This window comes from Vombatus ursinus, unplaced genomic scaffold (genome assembly GCF_900497805.2).
Source record: "Vombatus ursinus unplaced genomic scaffold, bare-nosed wombat genome assembly UNPS02014787.1, whole genome shotgun sequence".
Lineage (NCBI taxonomy): Eukaryota > Metazoa > Chordata > Mammalia > Diprotodontia > Vombatidae > Vombatus > Vombatus ursinus.
The window spans coordinates 656350-683206 of record NW_020954565.1 but is presented as its reverse complement, the minus strand read 5'-3'; the positions used below and the strand labels follow the sequence as shown (position 1 = coordinate 683206).

Genomic DNA, 26857 nt, shown 5'->3' with positions numbered 1-26857 from the left:
GAATTACTTGCTTTCTCAGTGAGGTTGGGTGGGGAGGGAAGGAGGAAGAGAGTTTGGAACTCAAGGTTTTAAAAACGAATGTTAAAAATTGTTTTTAGGGGCAGCTAGGTGGCGCAATGTGTAGAGCACCAGCCCTGAATCAGGAAGCCCTGAGTTCAAATCGGGTCTCAGACCAAACACTTGACACTTACTAGCTGTATGACCCTGGGCAAGTCACTTAACCCCAATTGCCTAAAAAAAAAATTGTTTTTACATGCAACTGGGAAATAAGATATACAGGCATTGGGGTATAGACATCAATCCTTCCCTACAGGAAAATAAAAGGGGAAGGGGATAAGGAGGTATGTGATAGAAGAGAGAACAGATTGGAGGAAGGGGTATTCAGAATGCCTACCATCAGCGTGGTGGGAGGGAAGAGATGGGGAATTTGGAACTCAAAATCTTGTGGAAGTGAATGTTGAAAATTAAAATAAATTAATTAATCTAAAAAAATAGCATTCATATTAATTTATTATTTATTCTAATACTTCTCTGATCTGAACATATCAAAGTGTGTGAGATATAGTTTTGACTTTTATATAGATATAGGTGTATATACATATACATATATACAGATATACAGATATAGATACATATTTGTATCTGTGTATACATCTATATCTATAGATCAATAGATAGATAGATAGATATACAAATAATAGTGCTCCTACTGGGAGCTGACCTGGAGCTGGAGGGGAAGATGGCAATAACGAATTTGACAACTCTTAATAAGGGGGAGACATGCATTCTTCTTTCTCTAACTTTTGATGTTCACATGACAGTGAGTCTGTTAATAAAATGGCATATAATAGGGGCAACCATCGAAAAGGGACATCCAGGGTCTATTGATATTAATATCATTAAAGTATCGGCCCTTGGTAGGAAGTTCCAGATTATATCCTGGTGATTTGCTAATTACTCAGAACTTTCATCTTTTCTTTAATAATCTAAAATCTCTCAACAATACTTTTCTTTAACAATTCAAAATCTCCCTTGGCCATAATGTTACAAAACCATGATTTTTTTCTTGGTGGTATGTTGAAGTCCTTATTCTTATCTAAATGAACAGGTTACCCTATCAAAGCCTGAGATGAGAGAAAGAATAATGAAAAAGACCAAGAGTATATAGAAATGAACACTAGGAAAAGAAATATTAAGGGGCAAGAAGAAAAAGAGGTGGGTGGAAGGCCTGATATTACAAAAATAAAGAGATTTTGATCAAATATAGATAAAAAAGGAGAGTTTCTATGTGATTGAGCCAATTGTATGTAGAAGAGGAAATGAAAAACAGAAAAATGATGCATAATTGAGACTTTTTCTGTTGGAGAGGGGTGGGGTTAGCAATAGGAATTAGGGGGAAAAGAACAAAGTAGATACTAGGATTTAAAAAATTTGAAAGCCCAAAAGGATCTGGTAAATTGTGGACAAATGAATTGATAACGCTTGAGAATCAATGTTTTCTTATAGAACTGAATTGAGATTTTTTTTTTTAAAGTGGCATATACAATAGTTGACCAGAGTTCCATTTTTCCTCCATCTACACTTGACAACAAAGAGCATGTCACCAAAGATTCACTTGCCTTCTCTGTCTAAATAACCTCATTCGTATTTATCGAGCTATCCTCCTATAACAGGACCCTATGTGAAGTATGTGAAGCTTTTTTAATGATACCCTTTGGAATCCATATTGCTTTTATCTAAGGGAAGTCAACTTATTAGAGAAGGAATTTGTTTAATGATAGAATACAGCTGTTCTAATGAAACAAGTTTGGTTTAATCTTATAACCAGTTTGCACAAGGAACAATTTAAATAATTTACATTTGGGAGCCATTTGTTTAATTCAACAAGCACTTATCAAGCACCTGCCATGAGCCAGCATTTTTCTTGGTAGTGGGCATTAAAAAAAAAAAAAGAAAAATGAAAGGTGGGAGAAATACATGATGTGTGCAAGTTCAAAGAGAATACAAAGTGCCTAAAAAACAGAGAATACAAAGTAAAAAAAAAGAAAAAGAAAAATGAAAGGTGGGAGAAATACGTGATGTGTGCAAGTTCAAAGAGAATACAAAGTGCCTAAAAAAAAGAGAATACAAAGTAAAATAAAAAATCAAGAGAAAGAAAGGCTAAAGAAGGACCTTATATAGACATGGCTGGGCTTTGCTTTGAAGGGGGAGCTAAGGCTAAGTTTTCAAGGCAGTATGGTGCTTTGTATTGAGCCATGACTTCTGTTAGAGGATCTGAATTCAGATCCCACCTCTGAAAATTACTGAAGGACCTGTGTGAACCTGGGCAAAACACTTCAACTCTCTGAGTTTCAATTTCCTCTTCCGTAAATGAGGAGTTTGCACCTGATAATATCTGAGGTCCCTTCTAGCTCTCAGTCCTATAATCCTAAATTACTGGCAAATTTGAATTTCAGAGAATAGTTATTTTTGTGTAGTATCTGACTAAGCTCAGTAATTGTGCTTATTAAATACTTTTTGACAGTGGTATTGAGAATAGAACTCTTTAAAAGTCAAAATGACATTCCACTCACTTTGAAATGTTCATATCAGAAACATACTTAAGTTCAGAATACTTAGAAATAATACGTATAATATTACTCTAACATGCTCAAATGTTATTGTGTTAAGGACCTATTTCCTTACCATTTGAAGGTTATTTGGTGTGGCTTTGTTCTTAGTGTTGCTTGATTGAAGCATGAAGGAATTACCAGTTCTGAAAAGGGGTAGATGTCTCAGGGGCCTCGTAATGAAATATGGAACCTTTCATCTCAAGGTCATTGGTTCAGATCTGCTCCAGGTCCAGAGTGACATAAATTCATTACCACTTGATAGCTGTTCAATAGACTATGTGAAATGAGCTTGTGATTTCAGGACCAAGTGGGCACATACCTGTGCCAAAGAGCCTACCTGTCAGTATATGATAGCAATTGTTATCTAAGTTTCAACTTTGAAGGGAAAAAAAAACTAAATTATTAAAATAATTCTTCATCTTCTCATAATTTGGGTCTCTCTTGAATAGAGTCAGCTGGTCTGGAGGTTGAAGAAAGTCTGCCCTGCCTTTCTATTTGTATTCTGTGATATAGTTGTGCTATGGAATATGTATCTGTAGGAATCTATCTTTGCTGGTGTTCTAATGAGCAGCAATTCAGAATATCTCAATTGACTCTTTTAAAAGTGACTTCAGTCACCCATGGTGATTAAGTCAAAACCAAGCCTCAAGTCCTTCATTTATTCGCTTTCTTTAGTGTCTTTCTGCATATTTCTGAAATGTTTTATATTTCCTTTTTTGAGCATTTTATTAATTTCATCCACATTTGGATATGTGACTGAACATTTAGTGAAGCCTATTCATTCTTGTCAGTCTCCGATCTCAAGACTTTCAGAGATAACAAAACAGGAACAGACAGTTGTAAGAACACTTGGAAGAGGGGGAATTTGAAGTTGAACACATTGCAAAAAGATCATTGCTTGAAAAGCTAATTGAAAATACATATATTCTTATCAATAAATGAAATCTCAAGGTTCCTGGCATCTTTATGGTTTTAGATTATGTGAGGGACATGGCCTAATTCATCAGGGAGGTGTCCTCTAATAAAAACTTTTCTGATTTGTAGTCTTTCAAAATATCTTTAGCACATCTAAGGAAAATGAATTATTTCTCTGTGCTAGGGAAAAATATCTGTGCCTGAAAAATAAAATAAAACAAAGCCATACATTGAAGAAAAATGTATACTTCTAGATGATACATGGCTTAACAATTTTTTCCAGACCCATGCTATTCACATTGTTTTAACAGGCATTATTAAGATAGTCTTGTTAATGGTTTTGACAAATAAATAAGCATCACGTAGAACACCATTGTCGATATCCTAAGGGAGAATATTTCTGTCCCTAAACAAACATCGGGGTAAGGAATAGATTTGAATTTGGGGGTACAGAATTTTATGAGTTTATCTTGGACTGTGACCTTCTTCCTTCTTCTGTATTTAGTTCAGAGACATCTATTGCTACCAAGTCTCTTTTATTCTAAGGTGTCTTCTCTCTCAAATAGTTGCTCGCCATTTTACAAAATAGAATTTCATTCTCTTCAAAGAACTTACTTTTTTGTTATAAATTATACTGGTGGGTTCAACAATCTCTGAAGAACCCTGACTTGAGAATTAGACATTTAAATTGAACAAACTTGATATCAGAGCCTTTTCGTTACCCTTTGCAGGTTTTGAGGCAGCTCATTCGACCTTATAGTCTCCCCAGGAAGCTAATGGGAAAGCCTTGCAGCAGTCTTCACAGGAAAGTTTCCAAATGTCAAGTGTCATCTTTCCAGCTGTTAGATGAATGGGTAGCCAGGGGGCATTTATTTGGGTGTGCAGTCCCTGTGATATTTGGCTGCTGTGGTATAAAAGGCAATCATTTGGCAGCTGGTTTACCAGTACAGGGACTAGTTACAAAACTAGCCAGGCAAGGGACTTCTTTACGTAGGATAATGATGAAAAGCCAAACTGTAGTGTTCTACCACTTAGAGAGTGAATAGGCCATCAAGAAAAGTGTGCTCAATGGTGTGAGGTTAATTTTTGAATCCCTTAGTGTTCTGGATAAAAATAACCTCATCAAATGGACTGGCTTTCCCTGCCTTTCACTATAAAATAATAAGGCTTTGAGAATGACAACTTTATTAAAATCTTAAGACCTATTTAAAAAGTACCCTTCAGATTTAAAATATATGGTGTACTCTTACAATACTGTGCTAAAGGAAAATCTATATAAATCTTTGACCACTGTCAGGTTTGAAAACAATGATCATCAATAAAAAGCTCATTTTAAATCACACTAGATTCTGGGTGAGACATTACAATCACAGAAGAGTTAATATTGGAACACATCTTGGCTAAATGATGTTTTCTGTGCTAACTTGTTGGGTTTTTTTTCTTCCCTAAGTTGCTGGCATTATCATTATATCATTAGGATACTGCGGTGTTAAGCCAACTAGTAACAGAAGCTCATGAGATCTCATTTTTATTCCCTGGCCAGAGAAGCTGGGAAGTCGATCGGCTTATAGTCAGTAAAATTAATTAATTAATCAATCAATTAATTAGTTAGTTAAACAACTCATGGAAAATACACATGCTAAGAAAGCTTCAGTAATAGCCACAGGATTTGCCCCTTTTGACTATACATCTATTTTAATTTCATATGTATTCTAATAAACTGAAACTTTAAATCCTAAATAATATATTAGATTTGTGGTACCTTTTTGATTTATCTGGACATGGAGAGAGATATTGATACTATATAATGGACATACAAGAAAAACATTTAGTCAAAGGAAAATTTAGGCCCCAAAATGGACAATATTGTTAATTTAGCTATTTGGGGTAGAATGGAAATGTTCTTAATACATTGATGAGCATAGATGCTATGACTTTACCATTAATTTGAATGTCATTTATTGACTTGATTACAAACCTCAGGCCATCAAAAACAAAAATAAAAGCTAGAAAACTGACATAGAAGACCATGTCATAGAAAGTGACTAGAAAAATATAATGCAAAATTAAACTGTTTCCTTGAAAGCAGTAGTTTCTATGTTAGGGCTCTAGGAATGCAGATTTTCAAGGTGCTAATTGTATGTAGATGCTTCAAAAAAAAAATGAATGTTGAGAAAATAGCTCTAGTGAAATCAGAGCCATGTCAGAAAAGAGTTGCCCGTGGTGTCAGTTGACAGGTTATGAGTGGAATGGCAGTGGCAAAACCCTAGGTGCAGAAGAATTCACTCTAAAATTTTTGGCCAACACTAAAGGTTTTATAATCTGAAAAGCTGAATGTGATTCAACTTGTAAAGCATACCATGGAAATATATCTCTCGAAGTCATGCATGGAATCAGCAGGGGGCTTTCTACCTTGCCTAGGGAAGTTTATCATTGTTTCTAATGGACTGTAAAAATTGACGCTTCTTTGTGTTAAGCATGTGGATGGCTTCAGATTTAAACTCTTGGTCTTTCATGAACTGTGTATTTCTGAGGATTCATTTTCAGAAGAAAGTTTCAAGTCACAGGCTAAGCTTAGGTGAGGTGAAATCACAATACTTAATTGATTTAATATCAGGAGAGACGAGCAAAAATTGTGTTGGTGTTGATACCAGGAAGCAAGGCCAACATGGGCTTGATCAAAGGGTGTCAACAAAAAATCATTGCCCATCTCTTCCCACTTTTGCCTATGGTAGAAGTGTGAACTTTATCATTTTTTATTGCTAAAAGAAAACTATTTCTAAAGAAAACCACTGCTTTCCCCATGTCAGAGCTAGAATATGATAGGATAAAGTGCTATTCCATCATCCCTCTCCTAAATGTTTCCTTTAGGTCTCTGTTCTCCTTTTCTGCATATCATTTTATTTGAAGGGAAAGAACTTTTTCTTTTGTTTTGCATGATTTATTTGTAGGTAAAGTTTTCTAAGCAATGGGGAAACTGAGGCAAATGGAGATTGAGAAGCAGACTACTTTATTTGGAGAGAATGTCATCTAAAGTTTTATATGTTTTGTTTGTGAACAAGAGTCCCCAAGGAAGATGGAGACTGAGACACAAAGAGATGAGAAAATAAGACAGATAAAACTTAATGAGCAAACTAGATGGTATAAGGAATAGAGACCCAGACTCAGAATCAGAAAAAAAAAAAAAACTTGAGGTCACCTATCGCCTTAGACACTATAAAGCATCCACCTCAAGGGGATTTGGGGAGGTGAGATTAGACAACATAAGTCAAGTGTTTTGTAGATTTTAAAGTGCCATATACATATTACAAAGGAAAAACTATAGCACATAGAGAAAGGAAATTGTTGTCCTCCTATTGGCTTCTTTCTTTGTGTTTTATGCTACAGAAAGCAGACTCAGGAACCCTATTAGAACACTCTGCATCATGGTCATCCTGTTAATGCCTCATTGTTGAATGCAAGTGACCCTGGATTCTTAGAGTCTTTGCTAGCAGAGAGGCAAGCTCTGAAATATTCTTCCAAGCTGCTATGACTTTAGCAATGGGACTTGTGATGAATAATCTTTAAATTGTAGGAAGACCAATCTAGACAAGGGGTTAGCTAGGTTGTACATTGGACGAAGTGCTAAGCCTAGAGTCATGAAAACTCATTGTCCTGAGTTCAAATTTGGCCCCAGAGACTTACTAGCTATGTGACCCTGGACAATCACTTAAACCTGTTTGCCTCAGTTTCCTTCTCTGTAAAATGAGCTGGAGAAGGAAATGGCAAACCATTCCAGTATCTTTGACAAGAAAATCCCAAATGGGATCGTAATGCTTGGATATGAATGAAATGACTGAACAACAAAAGTTTAGGTAAGCTTGAAGACACTCATTTAAAGGATGGGCATAGGATGACAAACTACCAGCCACAGTTATCTTTGAAGACCATCTTACTGCAAAGGGGTTGTGATTGACATAAAAGGAAGGAGTCACTGCAATCAAAAAATCAGATTCAAGTTAGCAGTAGAACTCCAAAGTTATGAAGGACACATTGAGGTGTATCCTTATCCCTTGCAGCTGCTTTTTGGCAGCTTTTCAGAGAAGAAACAAGCCAGCCAATAATGTTCTTGGTGGCACGGTAGATGGAATGCTGGGCCTGGAAATCAGGAAGCCCTGAGTTCAATTCTGTCTCAGACACTGTGGGGGTGAGTCACTTAGTCTCAGCTTCCCCATCTGTAAAATGGGCATAATAACAGTACCTACCTCCCAGGATTATTGTGAGGATCAAATGATATAATACATGTATAGCACTTTGTAATCAAAGTGCTATAAAAACATAAACTGCTACTACTATTGATACTAGTGCTGTTATTGCTGGCACTGCTCTTAGTTACTCCTCCATTTCCTAAAGACAGATACCCCACCACACCATCCCTACCCTAGGTTCTGCCATAGATGAAGGTAAAGAAGGAAGGTATATAGAGGGGCAGCGAGGTGGCACAGTGAATAGAGCACCGGCCCTGGAGTCAGGAGGACCTGAATTCAAATCCGGCCTCAGACACTTGACAGTTACTAGCTGTGTGACCCTGGGCAAGTAACTTAACCCCATTGCCTAGCGAAAAAAAAAAAGGATATAGAAGAGAGTTGGGTGTTTTATGGGTATGGGTATGGGTATGGGTGGGGTCTAACTCAGGGGTATCTGATTAATTCTCCACCTACGAAGTCTTAAGGTGGGGGGACCATTTATTAAGGTTATGTGAGAAATGGAAGCTTTCGATAAGAAAGCTTCTAGATATTGGAGTATTCCTAAGGAGCAGGGTGGGTACCAGATAAGAGGAAGGGGCATCTCAGCCTGTAGGAGAAAGACCAGTCCTGAAAAAGAAGAGTTCTATCCCACTCTCACTCCCACTCCCAGACTACCACAGAGTAGGAACAATCTTACTGGATATTTCATAATCTCATGCAACCAGTTTTATAAAACAATATTTTCATTCCTGCCCCCTCCCCTCCACCATCTGAAACTACCTATTCCTGTTGTCACTTTGCCTCTGGTTTTGGAACCTAAATCTTCTACTGTCTGAAATGCAAGTAACCTAATAAGAAATTATATACTCATAGCTATGTTGTTACTTAAGTTCAGAGTCACCTATTCAAAGGCCTAAAATGTAACATGGCTGTTTTCACCTCCCATCACTGCTCTCTGTGTTAATATTTGCCATCTTCATTTTCAGCCCGATACAATTTATTTTGTTATGTGAGTTGGTTGCCAGGCCCCAACTTGGGCTGGGCACCAAGATTTCCTCACTTTAGCCACTGACGTCATGTTAGCAGTGTTGCCACCTTTGCCCCTGTGTCTGTGAATATTGTAATAGTTACCTTCCTGACTGACAGCTTTGAAAATTTGTCCACATGTCATCCCTGCACCCCCGTAGTAATCCCAGGCTGATATACGAGGCATTTCTGAAAGTCGTTTCGCTATGTGATCCTTTGAACAGACACACAATGTATTAAAATAAAGATTCTGTGTAATAGACTTCTGTCTTTGTTTCGTCACAGGTAGATAAGAGTTAGACATTTTTTTAAGCTCAGTGGTATTGCTGTAGTCCAGTTGACAAACAAATTGAACTATTCATTCCAGAGCTATCAAGGAAGGAAGTACAGACAAATGTTTAGAAATTTCCAGGTTGTAGCTTGAAAAAGCTATGTACCATTTAGGAAGCAAAATTTACACAATTCTCCTGGCTCACAGGTCAACAAGCTGTTAGAGAAGAAACAGATAACATTTTTTGAATCATTTTGTATTTTCTTAGTACTTCAGTTTTAAGATCCAAGGGACCAAGTCAATCTTTCACTACATACTCAAGATTAGATACTTTTTATAAAAAAAAAAAAAAACATGAATTACTCCGACATTTTCAGAGATTTCTGCTTTAGGAGTAAATCAACCATTCAGTCCGCTATAATTTCTTTCTACTGTGTTACAATAGCAACAATAAGAAGAAGTAAAAATTATGAAGACATATCAAACAAAGCACAAAAGAAACATCTGTTAAAATATTTAATGGCTACTGAATTCTTAGCATTTTTCTTAATTTTACTGTGGAGTAGGCAAGCACTTTTGAGATTTGTGAGTTTCACAATGCAGTCAAACCAATTCAGCATAACAAGTATTTATTGAGCACCTACTATGCGCTAGGTATTGTCCCAAGTGCTTTGTAGGAATTATGACAAAAGGGCTATAAAACTGTGCATACCCTTTGATACAGCAATATCACTGCTAGGTCTATATCCCAAAACATGAAAAAAAAGGGAAAAGGACCTATTTGTACAAAAATATTTATAGCAGATCTTTTTGTAGTGGCTTAGACTTGTAAATCAAAGGGATCGCCATCAATTGAGGAATGGCTAAACATACTGTGGTATATGATTGTAATGGAACATTATTGGCTATAAGAAATGACAAGCAGGATGATTTCAGAAAAACCTGGAAAGATTTATAATCGTGAACTGATGCATAGTGAAGTGAACAGGATCAGGAGAACATTGTACAGTGATATTGTACAATGAAGAACTGTGGATAACTTAGCTATTCTCAGCAATACAATGATCCAAGACAATACCAAAGGACTAATGATGAAGCATACTATCTGCCTCCAGAGAAAGAACGGATATTGATTGAATACAGACTGAAGCATGCTATTTTCACTTTTTTTCTTTAATTTTTTTCTTTTATTCACGTCTTCTTGTACAAAATGACTAACATGGAATTGTTTTACATAATTGCATATGTATAACCTATATCTGAATGCTTATCATCTCAGGGAGACAGGAGGGGAGGGGGGAGGGAGAGAATTTGGCACTCAAAATTTTAAATAAAAATGCTAAAAAAAAAGACATCTAAAGCATAATCTTCTTTGCCATCAAAAAATTTACAGTCTATTTGGGGAGGTGAAACTAGTAGAAATGAAACAATGAGTGATACAAAGTGATATATATTTAGGTGTCAGATTGTGGGGTTTAGTACTGTAGGAATTTAGAGGAAAGAGATATGAGTGAGGCATTAATTGAAGTAGTCAAAAAAATCTTGATAGAAAAGCTGGGTATTGAGGAATGGGTAGTGGTGGTAGTGGTGTTTTGGAGTTTGCAGATCACTTTATGTACCTTATTTCATTCAATCCTTACAACAACTTTTTATGAATTTGGTGCTCTGATTATCAGCATGTTCCAGATGAGGAAACTGAGGTACAGAGCCTGGCCCAAGGCAGCACAACAAGGTAGTGCCTGAGATGATATTTCAACTGAGGTCTTCATAGCAATTTATTTGGAATATTCTGTTCCTTTCATCAGTAGAAAGAATATTAGCCTGGGATTATTCTTTGTGGACAGTTTTAAGATTATTCCAATATTTTCTTTAATCTCTGATCTCATTCATGTCTGTACTTCTTTTATCCATTCTTTATATCATGTTACGTAGGGACTCCTTCCTCCTCTATCAATCACAGGCATCACAAGGAGACTTTGGTAGAGTGTGTCCTAATATGAGATCCTGAATTGGCATTCTTCAATAAAGAAGAATTGGTTTCTTTAAAAGAAACCAGTAGGAGGAGATAGATTCCCCTTCCTGTCTGTCCTATAGTTTTAAAATCATAGAGAATATTTATATATCACATTAAGGTCTACAGAACAATAGACATATGTAGCCACATTGGATTCTTACAACAACCCTGTGAGAACATTGAATTCTTGCAGCAACCCTGTGAGATAGATGCTATTAAATTTTGGAGGCAAGATTTTAACTCTGCTGCATTTGAACTAAGCTCCTTCTGAATCCACATCTGGTGGTTTATTCTTTACCACAAAACTACTTAATTAGCTTTTCTCTGGTTCATTTCCTTATCTCCTTTTGCCTTATTGCTTTAAAACCCTTATTCCTTCCCTTCCAAATAAAATTATATGAGGAACAAAAAAAAAAAAGAAAAGAAAAGAAAAGAAAAAAAGAGGAGCTGGGGCCTGGAGCTTTAGGGGAAGTTTAAGAGAAGAGACAATGTAGTATAACGTCATTCTATACTATCCTATCTGTGTCTATGGCTATGCACCCTAATAAATCCTCCATAGAGAATCTACCCAATGCTCTGGAAACATTCCTCTAGGTTTTACAACTTATTCTGGGTACCAGTATAGCACTCAGACTGTCTATCTCTATCTCTCTTCATATGATAGACTTTTTCTATTATATATTTCCCATATGCTTCTTCTCAAGTGACAGTGGTGTAAAGATAGTTTGGCCTAGATAGAGAGATGACCTGAGAAAGTCAGATGGCTTGAGTTCAATTTGTGACTGACCCCTACTGTCTATGTAAGTCTCAGCAAATTCTTTGTGGTCCCAGGCAGCTTGTTTCACCTCTAAGTGTTCCCAGGGAACTCTCCAAGACTATGGGTTATTCAGTAGTTTCTCACTTGCAGTTAGTAGAAGGAATTCTCTCATTAGCGAGTTCATTACACTAATTGAATAACAGGACTGGATTTTTTTTAATGCTGTAGCCTATTTATGTCCATAGTACATCTCTCCATTGTCCTTTGGATCACCAACATATTTTGTCCCACATAAATCAGTGATTTCAATCATCCAGAGTCATTCAGCACCCCTTGGAGAATATTAATGTTGAAAAGAATTTGCTTTTTTTTGTTCATTTGTTTCTGTTTCTGTTTTTGTTTTTTGGAGAGGGCGGAACTTAAGATTGTTTAAAAAATTGCTTTGTTTTCCAAACTGAATCCACCCCCAGGGAATATATCACTCTCTAAAGAAGTCATGTAACTATTTTTTAATATTATGAAAAATACATTCTAAACTTCTGAAAACTTTGCATAGAAATGTAAACCTACCTTTATGTGACCACAGAATTTAATAGAGGCTCAGCATTGTTTCTCTTTAAAGGTCTCCCCAGTTTACTTTTGTTCTTCTCCCTGCCATTGAGGGGAGCTAGTTATGTTGAACATGTGTGGAATTCAGCAAGCTCAGAACCCAGAAAAAGAAAAATCTACCCATTCCTTTTCCAGTGACTTTTCTGCTCTACAGTACACCCTAAAAAAAATTCTACTAGCTAATATGTTTCCCCCTCCTACTCAATCCAATCCAATCTAATAAACATTTAATTTCCTACTTTGTGTTGGTACTGTGCTAAGTACTGTGGATTGAATTAATAAAAAGAAAGACAGTCCCTGCCTTCATGGAGCTTTTAATCTAATGGAAAGAAACAATACACAAAAGGAGTCAGGAAAGCTGGGGATGGGAGAGGGAAATCATAAGGGATACCCAGTATGGGGGAATCTTGTTCCACAGAGTAGAAACCAGGCAGAGTAGCACATGCAAAGTAGATGAAAATTCCCTTCATAGCAAACACTCAGAATGCAATAAAAGTCTGTTTCAATTTTATCTGGAGACAAGACCATTTACAATTGTACAAACAGTAAAAAAACATTGTTTTAAAATGGTGAGAAACTCCAAAATTCACCATGTCCCAGTGTTGAATTAGGCAGGCATATTGAAGCAACTCTGTCCAGGCAGATTAGTCTGAAGCAAATCAGTATGTCAGCAAGACTCCAATTGCTGAAGATTACAATCAATCCTTGTTAGCAGCATCCTTCAATTGTAGTCTTCTGCCACTATTGTGTCTGTACCCTCTTCAAGAAATTCCAACCTTCTAGACACCCTTATAATATAAGGCTCCCCCCTCTTGTGATTCTTATGTCTCTCCTTCCAGCTGAGCAAATTACACCTCCAAGGAGCCCCTACTTGGTATACAAGGCTGCACCCCCCAAAAAAATAGAAACAACATATGTGTGTGTCTGTTCAGATACTACTCGTTTCTCAAGATCTGTTATAGAGATCTAACATAAACGTGCTAAATCAAAATATATGTATGCATACACACATGTCTATAGACGCATGTATTTAACAGGTTTATGAGTGTCAAATGAGGCAACATATGTCCGTGCTAGAACATATATGCATGTATACATATATATACATATGCATAGATACATTGACACTGAAGTAGTCATAAACTTTTTCAGAGAGTTCAAACATATCTTCCATCTGGAAAAGTTACCAACCCGTGAAATTGTCCACCTATCTTTTCATATTTCCAATTTTATAATGTTAGTTTTTCTGCTATTGACCTAAAGAATTATGGTTACACTACCATGAAGCTTATCATAAAGTTTAGCTCCATGCATTTTGATTTTTAGTCCTTAATCCTGGTCTTTTTAGACTGTTCATACTTGACATTTTTGTGCTTGTAATGAGGAGGTAGGGGACAATAGAAGAAGTAAAAATGGGCAGATATAAGCTCATCTATTACTCTATAAGGTCACTAGCTTATTCAGAAAACTCTCCTGATTAACCCTTTAGTTTTCACAGTAGCCAGAAGCTCAGTCTACATCAACTATGTACGAGATGATCCAGGTATAAGTCTTTGTTCATCCAAGTTATGCAGTTGTGTTGTTCAGTATTTCAGTTCTTTTCAATTCTTCGTGACCCCATGGACCATCCTGTCCATGGTCTTTTCTTGGCAAAGATACGGGGGTGGTTTGACATTTCCTTCTCCAAAATTATGAAGTCCTCTTGTCTATAGTACCACATTTTACCAGGTCCTGATGCTTATCATTCTTCCATTTTCTCTTGTTTTTTCCCTATTGGGTATTAATAATGTCCACATGTATAGATTCTGGTGCATTTTTTCACGTAATAGGCATATTTAATGAGTACTTAGTTAAACTGAATTACATTTATATCCTTAAAATAAATTCTTTATTGATATTGATATATTAACACCTGGATGAAATCATACCAAAAGTGCCTATTATGAGGTCTTAACTTGCTTCTATCATATTTGAACTGACACCATGTTATTTTCTAACCTCATTCTATCCTTGGAACAGAAGAATTATCTGTTTAAGAACAGTGTGAATAAAACCCTCCAAGTAATAGCATGAAGGAGAACATTATTCTTTAAAAAAAAAAAAAGTTTCCCTGTGCCTTGCATCTTTTCTAAAACTTCCAGCACAAACAGTAATTCTTCCAAAGGAGAAATGGAATCTGATTTTCTGCGACAATATTGGCTTCATTACATACATTGGCCTTTTGAGCGTGAGAAAAACAAATCCAAATGGATTTCTTCTTTGCAAATCTCTGCTCTCCATAGATTAATTTTCTCTATAGTATAAGATAACTCAGAGTTTGAGCAAATTAATGTATTAATCTTACCTATGAATTGATCTGGACATAAGTAACTATGTAACATGGTTTATTACTTGCCTTACAAATAATCTAAGAGAACATCCATTTAGAATAACCATACTAAGAGGCAGCTAGCTAGTACCGTAGTGGAGGGTGCTAGGCATAGAGTCAGAGTACTTGATTTTAAATCTGGTCTCAGATACTAGCTGTGTGAGCTAGTAGCTGGGCAAGTCACTTAACCTCTGTCTGACTCAGTTTCCATGACTGTAAAATGGGGAAATAATAATATAACCTGCCTCACAAGGTTGTTGTGAGGATCAAATGAGATAATATTTGTAAAGTGATTAGCACAGTGCCTGGTACATAGTAGGCATTATATGGATGCTTATTCCCTTCCCCTTTACGTGGGGGATCACTCCAATCTCATTATAGAAAATAACACAAAATGGGCAAATGAAGAGTAATCAATCATTTCAAATTAGGTAAAGATGGAGGTATAGTTGTTGTTGTTGTTGTTGTTTTAATCCAGCATAGTATTGCCCTTGGTCTTCATGTTATTGTTGTTTTTGCTTGATTATATCTAAGTTTCAGTAGGGTAATTTAGGAAAAAAGCAATCCAGATGTAAAGTTAAGATTTATATGAGCTGCTTTTCACAAACAATATCACCATACGCTATCCACATTTCCATTTCTATAACTCTGTGACTCAGCTACACATAATACAAGAATCTAAATAGCAAATTAGAGAGAAGAGGATATGTGAAAGAATAAGCATTTATATGGTACATACTATGTGGCAGGGACTATGCTAAGCACTTTACAAATATTATCTTATTTAATCCTCACAACAAACCTGTGAGATACGTGCTGTTATTATTCCCCATTTTATGATTATGGAAACGGAATCAGACAGAGATTAAGTGACTTGCCCAGCATCACACAGCTAGCATTTGAGGCCACATTTGAACTCAGATCTTCCTTACTTCAAGTGCAGCACTTTATCCACTGTGCCACATAACTGGTACACTATCTGTACAAGTAAATTAGATTATGAAAATGGTATTGCACAAAAAAGAATCAAAAGTTAGTACCACAAGATTATAACAATATGTATTGACTTTAATTGCTAGATATGCTTCAGATACAAAGTACAGCAAAGGTAAAACCTTATAGATAAAACCATATCGAATTGATCAGCCTTGCAATTTACAACTCAATTGATCAACCTTATAGAACTGACACTGTTTTATTTAGTCCTTCGTTTGAATAAGCATTCCAAAATGAAAATTTTGATGATTGTGGGCAATCATACCTACGTTGTATTTGGATAGTCTCTTTTCTTAATGGTTACTTCAGATTATGCATATTTTTGTTTCCTTTTTATCCTCCAACAATCATGTACAGTATTCTGTGCAAGGCAGTGGGGAAGTTGTACAGTACACAGTAGTAAATAACCATAGTAATCTAGTGTTTGAGAAACCCAAAGATCCAAGCTTTAGGGATAAGACTCAACATTTGATGAAAAATTGCTGGAAAAACTGAGAAGCAGTTTGGCAGAAAGTAGGCATAGACCAACATCTCAGAGGGTATATATAAAGATAAAGTCAAAATGCATAAATTATTTAGACATAAAGGGTGATATCCCAAGCAAACTAGGAAAGGATGGAAATATGTACCTATCAGATCTATGGATAAGGAAAGAGTATATGACCAAACAAGAGAGAGAGGAGAGTACAGGAAGAAAAATAGGTTATTTTGATTACATGAAATTAAAAAACTTTTACATAAACAAAGCTAATGCAGCCAAAATTGGAAGGCAACTAAGAAAAAAAATTGCAGCAAGTTTCTCTGCAAAAGTCCTCATTTCTCAAATATATGCACAACTGAACCAAATTTATAAAAATAAGATCCATTCTCTGGTTGATAAATGGCCAAACGACAGAAATAGGCATTTTTTAGCAGAAGAAACCAAAGCTCTCAATAGTTACATTAAAAAATGCTCTAAATTACTACTGATTGGTAAAATGCAAATTAAAACAATTCTGAGATATGATCTCATACCTATCAGATTGGCTAACATTGACAGAAAATAAAAATCACAAATGCTGGAGGGGATGTGTAAAAATTTGGCCACCAATGCACTGTTGTTAAAGTTCTGAACCTGTCCAATCATTCTGGAGGATAATTTGAAACTATACACAAAGGGCTATAAAACTGTGACCCTTTGACCCTGCAATACCACTACTCAATCTGTAACCCAAAGAGATCAAACAAAATGGAAAAGTACTTATTTGTACAAAAGTGTTTATAAGCAGATCTTTTCATGGTGGCAAAGAATTGGTAATTGAAGAGATGCCCAGCAGTTGAAGAATGACTGAACAAGTTGTGGTATATGATTGTAATGGAATACTGTTGTGCTATAAGAAATGATGAACAGGATGGTTTCAGAGAAAACTGAGAAGACTTTATGAACTGATGCAAGGTGAAGTGAGCAGAACCAGGAGAACTTTATACATCATAACAGCAATATTGTAAGGATGATCAACTATGAAAGACTTATCTACTCTCATCAAGACTAGGATCTAAGACAATTCCAAAGGACCCATGATGAAAAATTCTACCCACCTCCAGAGAGAGAACTTATGAACTCTGAATGCAGATTAAAGCATACTTTTGTTTCAATACTTATTTTTATTCTTTTATTTTGTTTGTGTTTTCATTTGTGACATGACTAATATGAAAACATGTTTGGCATGACCTTATATGTGTAATTGAAATGAAAGTGCATGACTTCACAAGGAGTGGGGAGAGGTGAGAAGAAAAGAGAGAGTTTGGAACTCAAAAAAATTTAAATATTTTTTTAAAAAATTTGCAATGTGATTGAGAAATATTTAACAGAATAAATAAAAATATATTTTAAAATTCAACTAGAATTCTTAGAAAAGATGAAGTAAGAGTTTTTTTTTTAAAGAGGTAAAATTGTTGTAAAAGTCAAAGTAGAGGGCTAGAAGAAACTGGGAAAAGAAATGAGAACTATTAAAGAAACAATGGGAAAGCAAATTAACAGCTTGGAACAAGAGTAACAAAAGAAACAAACTTTATAAAAGGATTCCATTAGACAATAAGAAATATTAAAACAAAATCAAATTTTGAAAAAATAAGAAAATGTAAGGTATCTCATAGCAAAAATAAATGACCTGGAATGATATCAGAAAGAGATAGTCTAAATTAGGTTACATGAAAGCCAAGAGAGAGAGAAAGGGAGAGAGAACCTAGACTTCATAATTGAAGAAATCATAAAGGAAAACTGCCCAGATTTCTTAGAGCCAGAGTCTCATCCTATGACCAGACTCCTTCCAAATAGCAGCATTTTGCAGTGCTCAAGAAGCTTCAGTAACTCCTTACTACCTTTAAAATAAAATACTAGGGCAAAAATGACAAAAAGAGGGACAGTCAGTGTTGGAGGGAATATGGGAAGATTGCACACTAACACACTGTTGGTAGAGCTGTGAAATGGTACAACTATTTTGGAGAACAATTTGTGATTTCTCAAAGTCATTAAAATATCCATACTTTCTGAACCAGAGACTTCATTATTGGACTGGGACCCCAAGGAAGACATTGATAAGAAAAAAAAATTCCCCGTATACTCTAATATATTTATAGCAACACTTTTTTTATAATAGGTAAAAATTTGAAACAAAATAGATGCCCATTGACTGAGGAATGGCTCAACACATTGTGAAACATGAATGTAATGGAATACTACTGTGCTATAAGAAATGATGTATGATAGATAGAGAAGCATGGAAAGATCTCTTTGAACTGATGAAGTGAAGTAAGCAGAGCAAAGAAAACAACATACGTAGTAACTACAACAATTTATATGGAAAAAAACAATGACAGTAAAAATATTAAAAGTAAATGTAACAAAGTGATGAAGATCAAGTGAGACTAAAATGACATGATCTTTGTGGAAGTGAAGGTCCACAGGTGTTACACTGTGCACATGTTTTAAGACTTTCTCAATGTATTGATCAGTTGTGCTGACTTTTTGTTTCTTCTCTAAAAATATATGAGATGGCTCTCAGGGAGGCGGATGGATACATGGGATATCATGGTGATGTTAAAGACAGAAAACGTTGATAAAGATTAAAAAAATAAAACAGTAAATCTCTGTTTGGCATTTAAAACTCCTCACAATCTGATTCCCACCAATCTTTCTAAATAGATCATACATGAATACCTCTCAATTCCAGCCATACTGGTCTACTTATGTCTATTACATGATGTTTCATCTCAACTAATGGAAATGTTTTACATGATTGCACATGTATAACCTATATCAAATTTCTTACTGTCTTACAGAGGTGAGAGGATAGGGAAGGATGGAGAGAATTTGGAACTCAAAATTTTTAAAGAATGAGTGCTAAAAATTATCTTTATATGTAATTAGGAAAAATACTCTCAAAAATAAAATAAAATAAACAATATTTCATCTCACCTTCCCTCTTTTTATCTTTAGGCATATTGTCTTCCATGTCTGGAATATTCTTTCTCCCCACTGCCACTTCTGGGAATTCTTGATTTCCTTAAGGCTCAACTCAAAAGAAACCATTCTTCTAATGATTCCCAGTGATTAGTGCTCTCCTGAAATTACTTTGTACTTATATTATATATATTTTGTATTTACTTATAGACATGTGTTCCCTCTGCCTAAAATAGAATTTAAAATTCTTGAGGGCAGGTATTGTTTTATATTTGTCTTTGTGTCCCTAGCACTTCACAAAGGACTTGTGTTATAATAGATGCTTTATAAGTGCTTATTGAATAGAATTCAGCATTGGACTTAGAGTCAGGAAAAATGGGGTACACCCAGTAGCTCTGGGATTTAATTTCTCTGAGTCACAGGCAACTCTCTAAGTGTTAATCTCTTTTCGTAGAGGGATTTCTCACAGTAGAACTCTCACATCAATAAGATCATGAAATCATTACTTATGCATTAACTTTGGCTGAAACACCTTGCAAACAGAAAGCCTAATCTCATGAATAACTTCCTCAGTAGAATAAAATAGGTGAATTCATCCTTTCCAGTGCCATTTCAGGGTTTGCAAATGGTGAATATGTGAACATTGGCCTTCTAACCTAGAAAGGTGAACTCTCCTCACCTAAATGAGCTGTCTGCCCTCATAAATTAGATACTTTACTCTGGTTAACCATAATTCTGGGGTCAATTAACTTGGTGTTTGACCTATACATCTTTGAGATAAGAAATTATAAAAAAATCCTACTACACTACTGAAATTTCGGAGAAGGAGGAGGGGGACAGAAGAGATGCAGAAAGGTTAAGTGAGTTTCCAAAAATCTCGCAAATCACAGGATTTCTGGGAATGTAATTTATGGTTCTGTCTTTCCCTTCTTTCCATTTCTTTGGGCATTAAAGATAGAGCAAATCAGGTTCAAATAGACTGGGTTAAAGGTACTGAGAGAGCATGAACTCTGATTTTCTCTGCCTTTATGTGTCAATCTCCCAATGATATCAAAAGCTAGGGTTTTTTTGTTTGTTTAGTAGGTTTTATTTTTGTTAATAACTCTGCATACTACCACTTAACTTAGATATCCCAATGATATCAATAGCTAGGGTTTTCTTTTGTTTGTTTAGTAGGTTTTATTTTTGTCAATAGCTCTGCATATTACCACCTAACTTAGAAAAATGGGATATGATGTTTATTATTTATTAGACTGATATTTTGTCAGTTTCTATCACTGTAAGCAGACCAATTTAATCAATCTGAGTTCATTTAAATTTTGTGTTTTAATGGTGTTAATTAAATTAAGAAGAGATAATGGAAAAATCAGATAGCAAGATCATTAATTGGTATTTTTGTTTGTTTTCTACAGACACAATATGGAGCTTCAGTCTCTCCCAAACCTGAGCTTCCCCTTTTTTATACTCCTATTGATCTGGTGGATATTAGTGTAGAGATGGCTGGATTGAAGTTTCCGAATCCTTTTGGTCTTGCTAGTGCACCTCCAGCTACCAGTGCATCAATGATCAGACGAGCTTTTGAAGCAGGATGGGGCTTTGCTGTGACCAAAACTTTCTCTCTTGATAAGGTAAGAAAATATTTTTGAAGTTGTGTTAAATGACTTGCCAGCCTGTCATGCCTTTTTAATCATAATATAGACAGCATAATGGATAGACTACTGTTTGTCTTCCCAAGTGAATTATGGCGCTTGTAGGATGTTTGAAGATCATCATTCCTTCTAATGCTCAGACCCAGCCTTTGATTTGGGCCAGTGGCCATTATTCAGAAGTGGGAGGAGAATGGGCATTAGATTAATCACCTAAAGTAAACATATTTTAAAAAGTGAATTCCCAAATGATTGGCATGGAGCCAGGAGATCTCATTTCACTGCTATGGGTTGTATTGTTCTTCTTCAACGTGTAAATTCAATTCAGTTCAACTCAGCAATTATTTACCAGGCTCCTCCTATATACCAGAGATGTTTGCTAGATACTAGGCATACCAGAGAGACATAATACAATTCCTGTCCTGAAGGAATTTATATTCCATTGGATGAGGATGCATACTAGAATTTGGCATTTAGAAAGGCGGGAACATTAATGGTTATGCCATTTCTGAGAGAAATCCATGCCAGAAAAAAAGGAAAGAAAAATTTATCTGCGAAAATCATAAATGCTATCTCTGAGGAAGAAGGCCTCGGTTGCTCTTATGTGTCCTTTGTCATTGTCATTAGCCTTCTACATTAAGAAGATGTACTCAAAGGACCAAATAACATAAGAAAAGAGGTTTTATGTCATAATAGATAAAACCCTGAGATTCAATCATACCTCAGCAAAAGTTTTGGTGGTTGTTGTTCTGTAGTTTCAGTTGTGTCTGACTTTTCATGACCCCATTTGGGGCTTTCTTGGCAAAGATATTGCAGTAGTTTGTCATTTCCTTCTTCAGCCCTTTTTGGAAATGAGGAACTGAGGAAAACAGAGTTAAGTGACTTGTCCAGGGTCACACAGCTGGGAAGTATTTGAGGACAGATTTGAACTCAGGAAGATTGTTCTTCTTTACTTCAGGCCTGGCACTGTATTTATTGTGTCGCCTACCTGCCCCAACTACGGGCAAGTTGCTTAACTATTCTCAGCCGCAATTTCTTTGCCTGTGAAATAGAGAAGAAAATACCATCTAAATCACAGGATGGTTGTGAGGATAAGACCAAATATATGTAAAGTACTTTGAAAACCTTGAAGTGCTATCTGAATGTTTATAATAATTATCATAATTACTACTACTATTGCTATTATCTTCACTATGGCTCTTGGTCATCCAATACACTGTACTTAGAAGCTATGGTGAGCTGTGGAAAAGCAGAGGTCTGGGAGAGTATAGAGCTATTTGAGGCTGTCTTGTATCTGGCCTCAAATTGTTGTATGACCTTGGAAGGGAAAGGGAATAAACATTTTTTAAATATGTACTATTTGCCAATCACTGTGCTAAACACTTCACGAATGTTATGTCGTTTAATACTCACAGCAACCCTGTGAGGTAGGTGCTATTATTATCCCCATTTTACAATTGAGAAAACAGAGATAGTCAGAAGTTAAGTGATGTTTATATGGCTAGGAAGTTTCTAAGGATGGATTTGAACTCAAGTATTCCTGACACCAGGCCCAGTGCTCTATCTGTTGTACCTACCTAGCTGTCTTTTGGGAAGGTCATATTTATCTGTTTCCTCATCTCTAAAATGGACTAAATGAAGCAATCCTAACCTCTGATCCATAAACTTTTTTTTGTTTTGATAATTACATTTCAATATAATTAATTTCCTTTATAAGATTTCTTATTTTATTTTATGTATTTGAAAATATTGTTCTGAGAAGGGATCCAAAGGTTTCACCAGGTCTCTCATATATTTTCCCTTCTATCCCCTGATACTGCACCCACCCTGGGGCAGGCCTTGGACACCTCATTCCTGGACTGCTGCCTAGTGTTGTATCGACCTGCCTTAAATCTCTCCCATTGTCAATCCAACTTCTTTTCAGCCTCTAAAGTGAGTTTTCTAAAGCTCAGGTCTGATCATGGAATGCTCCCCACCACAAACTTCAACCCCCCACTCCCCACCTCATCCCACTCACTCCAGTGTCTCCTTGTGGCCTCAAATACAAATGCTGTGTTTAGCATTCAAAGCCCTTCATGATGTAGTCCCTTCCTACCTTTCCAGTCTTCTTAAACCTTATTTTCGATGCATATTCTTCAATCTGGCAACACTGGCCTTCTGACTATTCCATGGACAAGACACTCCATCTCTTAGCCCTGGGCATTTTTTCTGGCTGGCTGCCATGCCCAGGACACTCTCCCTTCTCAGTTCTGACTACTGACTTTATTTCTCCTATGCCCTGAGTAAAATCTCATATCTCAGCGGAAGCTTTCCTCAACCCCTCAATTCTAGTGACTTCATTCATATATATTCATATATAATCATATAATCAACTCATTCATATATATCATATATAATCCTAATTATATATAATATATATAAATATAGGTATACATTACATATATAATATAAAAACATACAATATATGTATAAATGTATAAATATGTGTATATATGTATAAATATACAATATCTGTATATATGTATAAATTATTTATATATAATATATATATAATTTCCTAATTATATATGTGTGTGTGTAGGTGTGTATGTGTAGGTATATAGGTATATAGGCATATATATATACATATATACACATATATAATATATATGAGAGTGCTTGATATATATAGAAACACATATATATAGACACACATATACATATTTATTTGAATGTTGTGTCCCCCACTAGATTACAAGCTCTTTGAGGGTGGGGTCTGACTTTTACATCCTTTTGCATCCCTACTGCTTAGTGTTCTAGGCACTTAGTAGGCACTTAATAAATGTTTGTTTATTGATGGACAGCACCTGATGAAAACTCCCACTACCATTGCAGATTAGCATCTGTTACACAATTTACCATCTTAGAGACTTTCCTGGGGAGCTGAAAGTTGTGTCCTGTCTGGGGGCACACATCCATTACATGTCAGGGCCAGGATATGTACCTATAACTTTCTGACTCTGAGATTAGCTTTCTAATTATTTATGCCATACTGCCTTATATTACAACAGAGTAAGAGTATATTAAAGGAAATCATCTTTCTCACTAAGGTTGAGAATAGTTCTCTTCCTGAACAACTTCTACAAAAGGGTGAGTTTGACCCAAATTGACAGGAGAATGCACAAACCATGAAAGAGGGATATATATATATATATATAATATATATATGCATATATATATTATATATATAATATATATGTATGTATGTATGTATGTGGGTATGTATCTTCAGCCCTATGCAGTGTTCCAATGACCAACATGCTTGATACATGATATAGTTCCCTTATCCTTTCATTTTAGCCTTTTTAAATTATAATTTAATTTCTTGATTTACTCATTTCCCTACCCCTACCCCACCCACTGAGAAAGCAAGAAATACAAAACTAATTACAAATATGAAGTCACGTAAAACAAAGTTTTGCATTTAAGATAAAGCAAAAAACAGAAAGAGGGAAAATATGTTTGACTCTGAATCCTTCAATTCTCCATCTAGAAGTGGCTAACATTTTTTCATCATGAATCCTTCAGAGTTGTGGTGGATCATTATATTAATCAGTGTTGCTAAATTTTTCACGGTTGGTTATATTTACAATATTGGTGTACAGAGTTCATTGTTCCCCATGGTTCTGCCCAGGTTTGTCTGAAACCATTGCCTTCATAATTTCTTGCAACATAGTAGTTTTCCAACACATTCAGAGACCCTGATTTATAAAGCCATTCCTCCATTGATAAGCATCTCCTCAGGTTCCAGTTCTTCACCACCATGAAAAGACCTGCTATAAATATCTTTCTATTTATGGGTACTTAGTCTTTTTCTTTGATCTCCTTGAGACAGAGAACTCTTAGCAGTATTACTGTGTTAAAGAGTTATGGTGGTTGTTCATTCTTTCAGTCACATTCCACTCTTTGAGACCCAATGGATTATATTGTCCTTGGGATTTTTTTAGCAAAGATACTGGAATACTTTGCCATTTCTTTCTTCAGTGGATTAAGGCAAACAGAGATTGAGTGACTTGCATAGGGTCACACAGCTAGTAAGTGTCTGAGGTCAGATTTGAGCTCAGGTCTTCCTAACTCCAGGTCCAGCCCTCTATTCACTGAGTCACCTAGCTACCTCCGAGGTAAAGGGGTAGGCACAGTTTAATAGCTTTTTGTATTTTTGTTTGCTTGTTTTGTTTTTACCAGGTCATCCTTCTTACTAGGAAGGAAGATAATTTTAAAAATCAGGATTAAATTATTCTCCTCCAATATAAAATTTTCCTTGCCTTAGATCATTATTATTCTTAAATATGACACAATTTTTTTTATACCTTTGGCCTCATACTGTCCCAAATGAGAGATTTCTGAGGATATCCCAAATAGGCCATTCAGGGTTATATAGATATTTTTAGATTGGTGTCTTGGATTCAACATGAAGTATATTAGGAGCCTTAAAATGCAAAGTATTATATACGAAGTATTGTATACAAAGAACTTTATCCACAACGCCTCTTATATAACACATTTAAAACTCAAATTTAGGGGCAACTAGGTGGCGTAGTGGATAGAGCACTTGTTCTGGAATCAGGAGGACCTGAATTCAAATGTGGCCTCAGATACATAATACTTACTAGCTGTGTGACCCTAGGCAAGTCACTTAACCCCGATTGCCTTACAAAAACAAAACAAAACAAAGCAAAATAAACAACAACAAAAACACAACAAAAAACCACCCCAAATTTAGCAAATATACCAAGGTATAATTTTTTTTTTAAAAAAAGAGAGATCTTTGGGGATAAAACGATTTTCTTTTATTTTCCTTGAATATGCACCACTGGTAGTTAGTAATAATTAATGTACAAAAATGTGTGAAGCTAGTAACTTCCAGAAATGAAGATCACTGCTTAGAGCAACATTTTCCCTAGGCAAAGGAAATCAGAGAGAACAAATATGCCCCATTAAACACATTCTCTCCTTTTTCCCCCTCTTCCTGGGATCAATAGGCAGCACTGTAATGACTCAAACATTGTGCCTGTCTTATTCTGACAGCTTTGCAAAGATACTATGTGTAAATGCAGTATAGAAATCACAGGGAAGTCTAAAAAGACCTCAAAAAAGTATACGTAATCAATGCATGACGAACTGTATTTTAAATAGGCTATTTTTAATTCACAGACATTTATAGTGAACTACTAAAGACATTATCATAGGAAGGAGAAATATCTTCATTGAACAAAGAAAGGTTAGCATTGAATGGAACATCTGTAAGTCAGCAAGAGATTAACATAATCAGTGTACGGTGGTAACAAGTGTATGCTACAGCTATTTATTTCCATACAATATTTTTAAGAATAAAGTTGATCGAGCAATTGCATGAGGAATCTATGATTTGAGAGAATTAGCTGCCGGCCATAGACTTCATTATTCATTATTTTTAAAAAATATAAACATTGCTACAGGGGTGCAAATGGAGAGATTGTAGCAGAAGTGTTTGCTTTGATTTTTGCCATTTCCTTTGCTTGTAAAAATTTAATTCTGATTAATCAGACACATCTGTCTCTACTCTGTTGGTGACATGCATTGATTTGTGATGCTGTCGCATTCAATAACCCAGAAGCCGTTGCCTTTATTAGGAGCAGCAGCAGAAATAAATGTGTAGGCTAACTTCTTTCTAACCCTCCCATTCTCTTTTAATCTCTCAATTCTACTATCTGCATTGCTGGTTAAAAGGCAATGTTATGAAAAAATGTAAATTGAATTTCAGCTCATAAAATATAACACACAGAGGTTTTTAGGAAGTGACATTTGTCCACATTTGATGGTGAGCACAATGATGTCTTTGTGGAAAGAACAGTTTTAGCCCTCTGATAAAACAACTAAATGATATTTTTTTTTAGTAGTACTGGTAGTGGTGGATGTCACTAACTACTTATAGAAAGAGGTTTTTTTTTTTTAGA

The 26857-nt window shown here is 35.6% G+C and overlaps 1 protein-coding gene across 1 annotated transcript in view; it reads left to right on the top strand.

The window, feature by feature from the left end:
• DPYD (dihydropyrimidine dehydrogenase) overlaps positions 1–26857 on the top strand; it is a 1024364-nt gene that overhangs the window by 529159 nt on the left and 468348 nt on the right. The window contains exon 13 of the mRNA XM_027868249.1: positions 20649–20864. Coding sequence (XP_027724050.1) covers positions 20649–20864 — 216 coding nt within the window. The remainder of the gene's footprint in view (positions 1–20648; positions 20865–26857) is intronic.